At 37.0% G+C, this 15075-nt stretch overlaps 1 protein-coding gene across 2 annotated transcripts in view; it reads left to right on the top strand.

Moving 5' to 3' along the window:
- The window catches only part of LOC114659314 (collagen alpha-1(XIV) chain), a 306226-nt gene that overhangs the window by 83573 nt on the left and 207578 nt on the right, over positions 1-15075 (top strand). For both annotated transcript variants that reach the window (XM_051932843.1, XM_028811737.2), the window contains exons 4-5: positions 2648-2791; positions 6173-6325. In XM_051932843.1, the coding sequence (XP_051788803.1) occupies positions 2648-2791; positions 6173-6325 (297 nt within the window). The remainder of the gene's footprint in view (positions 1-2647; positions 2792-6172; positions 6326-15075) is intronic.

Genomic DNA, 15075 nt, shown 5'->3' with positions numbered 1-15075 from the left:
ATTTGAACACAGGTTAGGTGCATTGGTGATCCTAAATTGTGCCTAGTGTGTGCTTTGTGTGTGTGTGTGTGCGTGTGTGTGCTTGGTGTGTGTGTGCCCTGCGGTGGGCTGGCACCCTGCCCTGGAACTTGTCCCTGCCGTACGCCCTATGCTGGCTGGGATTGGCTCCAGCAGACCCCTGTGTTCGGATATAGCGGGTTGGAAAATGACTGACTGACTGATATTTTGTTATAGTTATTAAATAAACGTCATGGTGAATTAAATCACTTATTGTTAGTTTTGCCATGAAAGTTTTCCCAATTGAGCCTGCATTTATTAAAAAATCACTGCCAGCTTTTTTAATTATGGCTTGAGTCCAATTTCAGCATTGCATATGCAGGCACTATTATCCTTATGATATTTAAAGAATTGTTAGTTTGCAAAAGTAAAGTCTTTGATATTATGTTCTATAAAGTGTAAGCTGTTCGTTTTACAGACATACAGACTCATTCTTTCACTGTTAAAAAGAGACCTTAAATACAATATTTGCACTACTACTAAGCCTTGTGTTAGAATCACTGCTGTGGGTCAAGGCTAGTCTCTGAGGCTATAGTCATCCTTGATCTTTATTCTGTTGAAATGGCTAATACTTTAAAGTATATTTTTAACCTCTTAACTGGGCAGCCCTTCTCCCATCAATCATTGTAAGGAATGGTGTCCTGCTTGCTAGTGTACTATAAGAACCTTCTGCCTGCTTTGCATTACCTGTCTCCTTCATTCTTGTCCCTGTATGCATGGCTACTTGGTCAACAAGCATACCTAACACTTCTACTGGCCAGGTTAGTTGCTGTTGGAATCATCAAGGCCACTGACACAGTATAACACAATGCACTACACCACAATTTGTTTCAAGTACAGTGGAACCCCGGTTTACATGCAGCTCGGTATACGAGTAATTTGGTTTACGAGCCACGATCCGAGCAAAATTTCTGCCCGGTTTACAAGGCCTGCCCGTTTTACGAGCCGAGCTCCGATATGTCACCGCTAGTCACCCCTTCTACCCAGAGCCATTTCAAAGGCTTATCCCAACCATTCCTTTACTGTCCTACGTACTACTACTGTACAGTACTTGTACCCAGAATCCTCTTTTACCCACAATTCTCTGGTATCACAGCATCTCTTCCTTCTCACGTGTTACCGCGCGCTGGAAAGACGTATCGCTCTTCTTATCGTAGTACATCCACGTTTCTTGAACTTTTTTGTGTGTGTTTCATACATATTGGGCATTCATACATTTTCTTAAGTTGGTTTATCTTTTATTTAACTATATTTACTAATACAGTATTTTGATGTTTGTTTCTTATTTAAAAACATGTTTTTTTCCATTATTTATGATATTTTGGGGACTTTTTGGGAGGGCTGAAACAGATTAATCTCATTTCCATTATTTTAAATGGGGAAAATTCGTTCGGGTTACGAGCAGATCGGGTTACGAGCTCGGTTCTGGAACGGATTAAACTCGTAACCCGGGGTTCCACTGTATAATAATAAATGGCTCACTCTGCACATTATTAATGGCTAGTATCATGGCTGTTTCTGTGCTGTCACAAAGATCAAAACTCACCTGTCTAGACCTTCGTATTCAATCTAACATCATTTTCCACAGTTCTCATATTTTATAAAGAGTGGATATTTTTTGAAGAATCTTTGAATGATCATTTAACATGCCACCTCCATCATCAAAACAGTATACGAGAATAGTTAAGATATTAAGGTTTATGGACTTTATTTTGTTGCGTGTCCCGTACAAACACTAATTTCTGGTTGTGTGTGACTCTTCACTCAAAGTGCCCTGTAGCTGGGTGTCAGTGCTTTGCCAAAACAGCCTTGAATGGCAAAATTGTTTACTTATTTTAACTAGCAAAGTTTTTTTTTTTTTTTTTTACTTATTTAAACTAAGTGTATGGTCACCGTACATCATTTCCTATTCTTGTATTGCTTATGCAGACTTTCATTAAGAGCATTTATCATTCATTTAAATGCATTTCATCAGTAAAGAAAAACACTTTTATCATATTACTTACTGCTTAAAGGCCAAATGGGTTCAGAATAAATTTAGATTGCATGTTCCTGATCTTTCTAGTGTGGAAAAACATCTGTAAAGAACACAGACTTTACTTATTATTGTTTGACACATGCAATACAGACAATGGATAATTTTAGTTATAAGTTCTGAGCTCTGAACCTGACCTACCAACTCTGCTTAAACTCTTGTTGCAATCATTTTTAGAATGAGTTCATGCTGTTCATCTGCCTAAGGAGATTTGTACTCTAGTGAGGTATTGGACCAGAGAATATATTGGCACACACCAGTGTTTCAGAAAACACAGACTAAGGCTTCCTTCCTAAATTTCAGCCTTTGATTTTGAGCATGATCTTTAGTGGCAAGTGCAAACCTTAAAAAGGCATTAGTAATGTTTTCAGTGTCCCCTAATTGTCCATTGTCTGTTCTATATGCTGTTGCTTTAACTGAAAAATCAAAAAGAAATTACTGATAGAGTTTGAGAGCAACAATTCCAAAACTGCTGAAATATGAGGAAGTGTATTGATCTGATAAGTGCGCTTACAGTATCTATCTTATGTGTGTCTTGATTTTTGTTTTTTGCAGGCGTGAGCGAACATGAAATGATGTTAAAGACCAATACTGCTAAGGCAACTGTGGCAGGTCTGGTGTCCGCACAGGAATACGCTCTTCAGATTTTTGTACTGAATGGAACACAGGAGTTACTTTTTGCCAAACGAAAATTTAGCAGTAAGTGACTGGCCATTATGGTTTTGTTCTTGTTAGCTTGTCAGCACAATGATTGAGTGCTGCCGTATTTCATAACGTAAATCACATCAAGAAATCTGATTCTGTTATGCTCCTTTCCAGCTGTACCTTCAGATCGCTTCCTCCAAATTATACTGTACACCTTGAAATGCACCTCAGACCTAGCATTAATGGAGGAGGACTCATTGTGAATCATATACCTTTTATTCTGTTTCACTCTAGTTTTCTTTTTTCTCTTACTTATTTACAATTCAGCCAAATGGAATTAACAAGTAGGAAGCACTTTATTGAGCTTCAATACCAGAAGGTCTCCTTGATGTTATTTTTCACCTATTCTGACAGGTGCTTACTGCATTTGTAGCAATCGGGCATTTGGTCTATAGTGCATTACTTGACCTCTTAAATATGAAGATGTTACAATTGCACATTTTTATCATGGCTACAAAGGTGTTTAATGTGCTATAGCACCTTAGGACTGAAAGCTATTTATGTGTGAAAATTACCTGTCATTCCCCCTGATGACATCATATTGCTAAAGCTAAATAGCTGGGTCTTCACAACTGGATACTGGCTATTATCATTTTTTCTTATCTATCAATCCATTGTTGAAGTAGGTTAATCCACTTCAGGAGAATTGGGACTCAAATCAGCATTGACAGCAAGGCAGGAATTAACCCTAAAGCTGTTAAATCCAAAAATTCTAACGCTGAATTTCAATCTCAGTAATACTGACCAAATTGATACACCTACCTTTGCAGAAGCGAAAAACAGATGAATAGCTTGCATGGCTTATAATTCAAGAAAATCACAGCATGCTAGCTCATCTGTGGCTGTCATATACACCTCCAGATTAGTGGAGCTGTTTCAAGTAAGACAACAATTTTATTTTATTTTATTTATTCCATGCACACTATTTCTTCATAATAATGCCAGGGATGGCATACTGCCTTTTGGATACATAATATTTCACAGCTTTTCTTATTTTTTGAGGCTGTTAAAAGTTTGGGCCAAAATATTTATTTATTAGAAAAGTTTTAAATGCTTGTTTGACTGGTCTGATCTTGGAGAGATAATCTGAGCAGTGTTTTGAACTGCAGTACTACAAACACAAAGCATTATGCACCCTGATTTTTTTACTTTCTCGTATACCAAGTACAGGGAAAGTATTGTAATTGTCCAAAAATTCATTTTCAAGATTTTGATAAATTTCAATGTTTTAAACTTCCCTGAGTCCGAAAATACCATTTTTGGAATTATGACTGTGTGTCTGTCTGTGTATGTGAGTATAAACATGATAACATGAATACGCTTTCACTTAGCTCAAACAAATTTTGCATAACAGTATTAGGTACAAAACAGATTTCTATCAACTTTTGAACTATTTCCACCAAACAGAAGTGGTACTTTTTTATTCATGCAGCTGCAGAGTCCGATTTATTCAACTTTACTTTTAAAATAATTGTTCAATATATCATTAATTTGATTTGATTTGTTGTTCATCGTTCTTTAATGTACATAATATAAAAATACAATCATTGTCTTGCTGTTTACTCTTCAAATATCCATCCCCATTTCTGAGTATACGAGAAAGTTTGTGGGAGACCACTCATGATTTTTTAATTGGGCTTTTTTTTCAGTTTTGATTTTCGTTTTTTTTGTTTTGTAAATTTTCTGTGTCTGACTGGTACTTGAAAACTATAACGCTATTTTTTGATCAATTATTTCTGTTTTACATATAAGATTTGTGTGAATGTGGTTGGGGACTTAATAAATCACGTCTACCTTGTTGAACCCTACAACAGTGGACATTATCAGATTGCTAATTTGCATTTTTTGAAGAAAAATATAATCAGATTCTATCTTTCTGTTAAAAAAGCATTTAAAGTTTCTAGAGTAAAAAGCAATGCATTTACAAAGCATTTGCAGACATAGGGAATACAATACCTGCTGGATACAGAAGTACAACTTTGTTTAAAACTAATAATTTTGCCACAAGGCTAAAATTTAACTTTTAACTCCTTGTAAATAAATCTACCTCAGTTTTACTGAGTCTCATACTAATTTTATTAATCTTCCTGTATCTGCTTTTCTCAAGTCAGCATTGCAGGATCCAGGAATCAATCCTAGGTGAGCTGTTAGTCTATTAGTCAATTTAGATACACAAATCAATAAGAATTTATGTCTTTGGGATGTAAGGAAAACCTTTGTAACTAGAGAACAAAAACAAATGTAGGGACAATGTGCAAACTTCAAACAGACAGTGTTTGGGCCAGAATATGAGCCACAAAAAAAAAAATATATATATACATATCAGAAGCCAAGGAGCAACAGCGTTTACCACTGTACTAACATTCTATATGATTCTTTTTCACATTTAACTAGTGCATAATTTCATAGTAAACTTGTGCTTAAAACAGTTTCAACAAGAGTAAGCAGTTTAGTTAAATACAGATTGCCATTTCTTTTTTTAATATTCAGAGTATCTTGTAGATTCCCAATTTGTCACCTTTGCCAACTTTAGAGACACCTTTAAGCTAATCTGCATATTTTAGAGATGAAGGAGGAAAAACCGTGTATCCAGAGAAACATCCACATACTGTATGAGGACTTGTAAATTCTGAAAAGACAGTGTTTGGGCTGGGATTCATACCGAGAGTTCTTGAGTTTGATGCAACAGTGCTGTCCATTGATGGAGTCACCTTTTGTGACAAAACGTACAACCTTAGAATTCAGTTTAGTACTGTGCAGAGATGTAGTGAAAATGTGTAAAATGACACCTGGAAGCAGTCTTAAAACTGTCAGTCAGTCAGTCAGTCAGTCAGTCAGTCAGTCAGTCAGTCAGTCAGTCAGTCAGTCATTCTCCAACCCGCTATATCCTAACACAGGGTCATGGGGGTCTGCTGGAGCCAATACCAGCTAGTCTTAAAACTGAGTTCTTAAATTGCTCTCAGTTATTTCTGTCAACTGAAGATTTGCACACATACTGTATACATTGGGGGTTGATCAATTGTAGCCACATTCAAAATAATAGGCACCACATTTATGCAATGAGCTGTTTGCAGTTTCTCTTGATCATCAGAACTTTTTTTTATACATTCATTGTTAGCTTACCTGGGTGGGCTTCTGCCAAAGTATAGTGTGCCATTTGTCTGTGAGAAGTGGATTAATCCATTTTCACATCATACAGGACAAGAATCTTATGAATGCTGGGTTTTGCTCATCTTTCTCAAGCTACATCTATGAGTTCCAATAGCTCACACCTAGCTAACTTTGTTTGACTGTAACTTCATGTTAAATTTTCATCAAGTACACAGGCATATGATGCTGAATTTGGGCTTACCATCATTTTTTTTTCCTTTACAGTTGACAACTTGAGAGAAGAATCAAAAGAGAGAAATTCTAAAAGGAACCAAAGGAAGCCCAAAGATTATAGTCCCACTGTGTCTGGAAATGAAAATGGGTCAAAAGTGCTTGAATCTCCATCTGTTGTTTTATATAAAGAATCCTCTTTGCCAGGTAAACTTGTAATTCCTTCCATCTGAGAACAGAAATACCTTAAAATATTTATATTTATGTAGTAGTAGTAATATTGTCAAGTGGATTCCCACTAACAGTATTTTCCCAGAAAAAAGTGAAATATAGACTAGCCTTTACTTTCTTTTTAATGTGCTCTAGTGGTGGTCATGATTTTGATTTACCCTATAGTGTTCCAAGCTTTTTCCCATGTCCTCCTTTTCTCAAACATCTCACTTGCTTCCTTCTTGCCTACATCATTTACCTATGTATATGAATGGAAACATTTTTAAAAAGGTAAACCATAGTGGCAAACTGAATATTGGTTGAATTGCTGTCTACAGGCTCCATCACACAACCCTGAGTTTTATTTTTACAGCACTAAGCACCTATTCAATCACTTTGCTACACCCTTTCTCAGAAACAATAAAACATATCACCCTTTCCTTATCAAACTGCTCTTTTTACTCCAGTCATAAATAGTATATACTGTATGTTATATGTTAGAGATTTCTGAACATAGCTGGACAATTTACAGCATAATATCTGCCTGTGTGCAGCCCCTATGCTTGTCTTACTTGCATGTCTTCTGAGAATAGTGGCAATAATACAATACCAAAGACACACACAAAGTATACATATAATGTAACATATATATTTACTGTTAAATACAACTAGCTGTGTAAGCCGTGCTGTAAAAACCTGGGGTTGTAGAAACTATTGGAATTGACGTGCTTGCGTTGTTAGTGCATTAACGGCTTAGTGACTGTCTTTCTGCTGAGGTTTCATTTTGCTGACGTGCTCACTTCGCTTGTGTATTAGCAGCGGGAGGAAAAGTAAAATGGATACCGTTTTGCCGATGTACTCACCTCACTTCTGTATGAGCGGATAAGCGATTGACTCTCTCTTCGGATGTTTCATTTTGCCAACGTGCTGACTTTGCTTGCATATCCTTGGAGGTGGAGACCTTAGCCTGACTCCACTTCTCACTTCCAGGCCAGACAGACATACACACTTCCACACATAGATGTTTATATATAACAGCGGTTCTCAAACTGTTTCGGTGGGACTGTGAGAAATGATTGCATATTTATACTATTTACATTTTTATAATTATTAACCTTTACCATCCGAGGGGAAATAAGTGGCTGATCTCCGTCGTTACCCCCACCACCTAGACCCGACCACTAATCCGCTGTTCCGTTATTCTTCGCCACCGCATTGTTTTCCCACCGTTATCGCTCAGTACAAACCAGCCCTTATTATTTTTATCATAATCAAAAATTATCGATTTTATTCGTAGAATCAAAACACTCACAAACAGTTTTTGTACATTTTAGAAGCAAATAAGAGCGCTAAAGGTGGATACAGATAATCAACAAACAACATATTTTACATTTTTTGTATTTTTAAGTGGTGAAATTGCCCGCTCAACACAAATGGTTAAGGCAAAGCAGATGCATCCATCCCATTAAAATTTTAACTTAAATTTAATAACTAAGATGTACGTAATATTTTCTGAATAAATAATTATTTGTCAAAAATTGTTTTATTCACAGCAGCCTGTACCTTTGCAGTGCCGTGCAGTGGGTATGTGACACCCTTGTGCAAAGTATTTGGCGCCCCCAATAATATTGATTTTTTTAATCTATAGTAATAAAAGGCAAAGCCTCACTGACTGACTGACTGACTGACTCACTCACTCATCACTAATTCTCCAACTTCCCGTGTAGGTAGAAGGCTGAAATTTGGCAGGCTCATTCCTTACAGCTTACTTACAAAAGTTAGGCAGGTTTCATTTCAAAATTCTAAGCGTAATGGTCATAACTGGAACCTGTTTTTTGTCCATATACTCTAATGGAGGAGGCGGAGTCACATATCGCGTCATCACGTATTACGCCTCCTACGTAATCACGTGAACTGAAAATGAGGAAGAGATTTACAGCATGAGTCAAACGCGGGAACGAAGGTAAATGACGTAAATGACGTTAATTGTTGAGTGTCTTTTAATACTGTGTAATTGTTGAGTGTCTTTTAATACTGTGTAAGCATACATATTAACACATGTGCAATTAAACATGTGCATTTACGGGGTGATTTCTCAGGCTTAAAAGCTCGCCTTTTATTAAAAAGGTAAATGCAAACTCTTTTCATTCTGAAGGGCACAAACCACGTTAGATTTCAGCCATTAAACGCGCAAAAATGTCGGTACACCAGATAAATAAGCGCAACATATTATCAGTTGTATTGTATGCTTACAATACATATAGAAATGTGTTAATCATTAACTTATATTATGGGATGGTGTTTTTCGACTCGCGCCTTGATTTAAACGATTGCATGTCTTGGTGGGTTTGCGTTGCTTATTGTCAATATCTTTACACCTCTTTTTAAGACTTAATTTAAAAAGGTTTTCTTTTCTTCTTAACCCCTTCACCGCCCTCTGCCGGATATATACGGCACCGTTGTTTTAATGCTAACGCCATACTGCCGGAATTATCCGGCACATTTGCCTGTGGTTATATGAATGCCTGGCAAGTAGTATAACTGACGGTTTGGCGTGGGTATTATTACTACGTTGTATTTCGACAAGTCTGTGGTTGTTTTGGCCGGTCATGTGACGTGATTCGCATGTAACAGCTGTGAATATGGCGAAACGTAAACTGACTTCAAGTGAGGCTTTGCAGGCGATTTTGGACAGTTCTGATCATGATTTTAGCAGTTCTGAAGAAGATTTTAGTGACAGTGATGAGCAGCAACGTGCGCTGCATGATATTGTGAATGAAGACGCATCGGATGACGGCGCTGAGTGGGTGTATCCCCAGCATCTCAGCTGGGCTGCTGCCCGTGGTGAACTACCTTTTCTGCATTCGTTTGAGGCAACATGTGGCTTTATTGTTGATGTAAACAATTACACTGCTGAGCAGTTTTATGAGCTGTTTGTGTCACCTGATTTGATCAGACATTTTGTTCATCAGACAAATCTGTATGCAGCACAGTTTATTGAGAAAAATCCCAATTTACCTCCACATTCCCGTGTTCATGCTTGGTTTGACACTGATGAAAACGAAATGAAAAAATTCATTGGGATTTTGATGTTGATGGGAATAATCAGAAAACCAGATATTGAGATGTACTGGTCTACAGATCCTATGTATGCAACACCTATTTTTGCAGCTGTCATGACACGTAACCGATTCTCTTTGCTGCTGAAATTCTTTCATTTGAATGACAACAGAAACGAGCCAGATAAGAAAGATCCAAACCGCGACCACTTGTTCAAGCTACGTCCTTTGATTGATCATTTATTTGAAGCATTTCAGTTGCCCTACATGCCAGGACCGTCAGTTGCAGTTGATGAAAGTTTATTGTCGTGGAAGGGCCGCTTACAGTTTCGACAGTATCTACCATTGAAAAGGGCACGGTTTGGTATTAAGATGTTTTGCTTAGCTGAGAATTCAGGTTACATTTATAGATTTCGTGTATACACTGGCAACTTGCACAACATTTAGTGGTCAATACTGCTTGAATAAATGTAAAAAATGTTAAAAAAAATGTAAAAAAGTAAAAAAACAAAAATTGTTCAGATTTCGCCTGGCGTGGGGAATATTTAGGGAGTTGGCGGTTAAAGGGTTAATTAAAATTTAAAAGCAATACTTCACCGCTGCGAAGCCCCTCTAGCGCTGACGTCCGAGGTTCGATTACCGTAAGCGAGTGCAGTGAGTGTGTACGCCTGATGAGCCAAGAATAAGGGGGAAAGACGTGTCGCATACTCTTTGCATTATTTGACAGTAAACTGTTTTCATCCATTCTATGATCTGCTTCTCACAAATGAAGGCACTGTGGCTGATGTTACCTGACTTGCTGGCCAACCATAAGCGTTACCTGGTAGGTAACCACCCACTCACTTCACTCCCTTACGGGAATCGAACCTCGGATGATCTACAAAAGGTTGCCATTGATTTGAGGCAAGATTGCTTTTCTCCTGTACAACTATACGTTGCATTCTTAACAGTAAGCTTGCACGGCTTGGTCATATTACAACCGGAGTGCTGAACTGACAACGTCGTATACAAACAGAACTATAACAATCATAATAAACAAACAAAAAAAAAAGCGAAGAACCCTTGGATTTCATAAAAAGGCTCCTTCCTTGGCGAAGCAAGGAAAAAGGAAGACCTTATGTGGGGTTCGTTTATAAAACAGCGGAAAAGCTGTGTTAAGGCTGCTTCACAAAAAAACAGATCCTTAACAAATTGTTATTGGGATATTTTCCCTCAATTTAAAAAGCTTTTCTTCTTAATAAAAATTTAAAAGCAGTACTTCGCGGGGATTTATATATATATATATATATATATATATATATATATATATATATATATATATATATATATATATATATATATATATATATATATATGTGTGTCCTGCGGTGGGCTGGCACCCTGCCCAGGATTGTTTCCTGCCTTGTGCCTTGTGTTGGCTGGGATTGGCTCCAGCAGACCCCCGTGACCCTGTGTTCGGATTCAGTGGGTTGGAAAATGGATGGATGGATATATATATAGATATAGATATATATAGATATGTGTATGTATGTCTATATATATATATATGTAAGCTTATAAGTACTGCCTTACTTCTCTTTAAGAAAGGAAGATGTAATGATACTTGATTTAAACGATTCCATGTCTTGGTGGGTTTGCGTAGCTTATTGTCAATATCTTTACACCTGTTTTTAAGACTTATTGACTGAAATGGGCTTTCACGAAAAAAGTTAGGGCTTTGCTACAGGATACACCCTCCACAAGTTAAGGAAGTAAAAATAAAAGTGTATATTTCTGTTTTATTTAAACCTTTTAAGTTTGTATGCATAGCCCCATTTGGCTGTTTTAGTTTTTTTTTTCTTTCTTCAGTAATATTTAATCTCCTTAAAGAAAAAGAACATATGCATTTTACTTTTTTTGTATCTCTTTAGTAATATGTTAGTGTAAAAGGATAACCAGTATTTAAACCTTTTATGTTACTTTATAAATTTATTTTGCACAATGTTGAAAAATTAATAAGAAAGCTACATATTTTGGAAGCTGCTGCTTTAATTTTCAATGAAATGAAAAAAGCTCTCCAAGAGAAAACATCAATGAAGAAGAAACAGTTTGCACTATCTAAAAAGGAGAAACCCTCATTTATAAAGGTTTGCTGCAGATGACTTAACTGAAAATAAATTAATACTTCCTATGAGTATAATACATATTTATCTATTTTACTTATGCATTTATTCCAGCAACTAGCAACATCTGAGGTACAATTTGTTACATTACTTTTGTTTTTTGCAGCACAGGCAGGGGAAGTAACTTCCTCAGGGTCACACAATGGTGTCAGTACTAGGATTTCAACTGACAAGCTCCGGGTTTGCTGAAATATTACTGAAGAAAGAAAAAAAACGAAAACGGGCAAATAGGGCTATGCATACAAATGTCCATCCATCCATTATCCAACCCGCTATATCCTAAATACAGGAGCCAATCCCTGCCAACACAGGGCACAAGGCAGGAAACAAACCCCGGGTAAGGTGCCAGCCCACCGCAGGGCGCACACACCCACACACCAGGGACAATTTAGAATCGCCAATGCACCTAACCTGCATGTCTTTGGACTGTGGGAGGAAACCGGAGTACCCGGGGGAAATCCAGACAGACACGGGGAGAACATTCAAACTCCACTCAGGGAAGGGAACCTTTCACTGCGCCACCATGCCGCCCGCATACAAACTTAAAAGGTTTAAATAAAACAGAAATATATACCTTTATTTTTACTTCCTTAACTTGTTGAGGGTGTATCCTGTAGCAAAGCCCTAAGTTTTTTCATGAAAGTCCCTTTCAGTCAATAGGCCTTAAAAACAGGTGTAAAGCTAAACTTGCAGCACCGCTATTCAATTACACTTGCCTAACGCCTCTCCTAAGGGGATATACTGTGGGATCTAGGCATCAGTCAAAGCACCAATCACAGGCCCGATTAGAAAGCGGGAAGCTGTGATTTGTCATCTCCCTCCCATGTAACAATCACAGCCCGTGTAACAACGCAATATGTATGTATGTATATATGTATATGTGTGTGTTTATGTATGTGTGTATATGTATGTATATATATATATATGTTGATATGTGTATATATATATGTATATATATGTTGATATGTGTATATATATATATATATATATATATATATATATATTTGTATGTATATGTAGATATGTGTATATATGTATATGTATATATATGTTTACATAACCTCTTTAACACACTACTTCTCCGCTGCGAAGCGCGGGTATTTTGCTATATATATATATATATATATATATATATATATATATATATATATATATATATGTGAATGTATGTATGTATGTATGTATGTATGTATGTATATATGTATGTCTATATATATATGCATATGTATATATATATATATATGTGTGTATATATATGTAGATATGTATATATTTATATGTATATATATGTACATATGTATATATATGTAGATGTGTAAATTTGTATATGTATATATATGTATATGTGGATGTGTATATGTATGTGTATATATATATATATATATATATATATATATGTATGTATATGTATGTATATGTAGATATGTGTATATATGTATATATGTATATGTATATATATGTTTACATAACCTCTTTAACACACTACTTCTCCACTGCGAAGCGCGGGTATTTTGCTAGTCTATACTAATAAAAGGCAAAGCCCTCACTGACTGACTCATCACTAATTCTCCAACTTCCCGTGTAGGTAGAAGGCTGAAATTTGGCAGGCTCATTCCTTACAGCTTACTTACAAAAATTAGGCAGGTTTCATTTCGAAATTCTACGTGTAATGGTCATAACTGGAACCTATTTTTTGTCCATATACTCTAATGGAGGAGGCGGAGTCACGTATCGCGTCATTACGCCTCCTACGTAATCACGTGAACTAAAAACAAGGAAGAGATTTACAGCACGAGTCAAACGCGGGAACGAAGGTAAATGACGTTAATTTTTGAGTGTCTTTTAATACTGTGTAAGCATACATATTAACACATGTGCAATTAAACATGTGCATTTATGGGGTGATTTCTCAGGCTTAAAAGCTCGCCTTTTATCAAACGCGGGAACAAAGGTAAATAACGTTAATTGTTGAGTGTCTTTTAATACTGTGTAAGTATACATATTAACACGTGCAATTAAACGTGTGCATTTACGGGGTGATTTCTCAGGCTTAAAAGCTCGCCTTTTATTAAAGAGGTAAATGCAAACTGTTTTCATTCTGAAGGGCACAAACCACGTTAGATTTCATGCTCAAGAGTAAACTCAGCACACAGCTTGGTCATATTACAACCGGTTCATTTTCCTCAGTTTAAAAAGGTTTACTTTTCTTCTTAATAAAATTTTTAAAGCAGTACTTCGCCGCTGCGAAGCGCAGATATTTTGATATATATCAAAATATATTGCGTCATCACGCCTCCCACGTAAGCACGTGAACTGACCCGCTGCCGTTTGCAATGCCATATTTGCGAGATACAAGTTTAATGAGAAGACACGAGGTATAAACGACAGTTTGGATCACTTTGTAATAGAGTTAAAATTGCTGTAGCGAGAAACTTTTAACTGCCGGGTCATTAAATAAACCCGTGGACATCACAACATCACACAAGACAGCGGCTCACGTGAAGTGACTGAATGCAGCAGGAGTGATCACTTCGATGAATCAAACCTGTTCAAAAAACACATTACACAATTGATAAGGTACGAAAACAATATGAAACCGATTGTGGATTTGCGTACAGCCACTAAAACTTTGTGACAGCACGAGACTTCAGGTCACGTTTCTGCAAAAGAACGTCATTGAGGCAACTATTTTTACTGGCGGTGGCTCAGGGGAGAGAGTTTTTATTCCTCGCATCCCCGTTATACCCTCTCATCTCCCAATTCAATTCAAACGCCTCCAATTTCCACTAAGGCTCTGCTTCGCAATGACAATTAATAAGTCTCAGGGACAGACCCTACAAAAGGTTGGCATTGATTTGAGGCAAGACTGATTTTCACATAGCAAACTGTACGTTGCATGCTCAAGAGTAAGCTCAGCACACAGCTTGGTCATATTACAACCAGAGGGGCGAACTGACACCGTGATATACAAAGAGATCCTTAAGAAATAATTATTGATTCATTTTCCCTCAGTTTAAAAAGGTTTACTTTTCTTCTTAATAAAAATATTAAAGCAGTACTTCGGCACTGCGAAGCGCGGGTATTTTGATATATATCAAAATATATCGCGTCATCACGCCTCCCACGTAAGCACGTGAACTGACCCGCTGCCGTTTGCAATGCCATATTCGCGAGATACAAGTTTAATGAGAAGACACTTTTAACTGCCGGGTCTTAGCTAACATTTAATAAACCCGTGGACATCGCAACATCACACAAGAGAGCGGATCACGTGAAGTGACTGAACGCAGCAGGAGTGATCACTTCGATGAATCAAACCTGTTCAAAAAACAAATAACACAATTGATAAGGTACGAACAGAATATGAAACCGATTGTGGATTTGCGTACAGCCACTGAAACTTTGTGACGGCACGAGACTTCAGGTCACGTGTCTGCAAAACAACCTCATTGAGGCAACTATTTTTACTGGCGGTTGCTCAGGGGAGAGAGTTTTTATTCCTTGCATCCCCGTTATACCCTCTGAT

Source organism: Erpetoichthys calabaricus, chromosome 10 (genome assembly GCF_900747795.2).
Source record: "Erpetoichthys calabaricus chromosome 10, fErpCal1.3, whole genome shotgun sequence".
Taxonomy (NCBI): Eukaryota; Metazoa; Chordata; class Cladistia; order Polypteriformes; family Polypteridae; genus Erpetoichthys; species Erpetoichthys calabaricus.
This window is presented reverse-complemented; position numbering and strand designations above follow the sequence as displayed.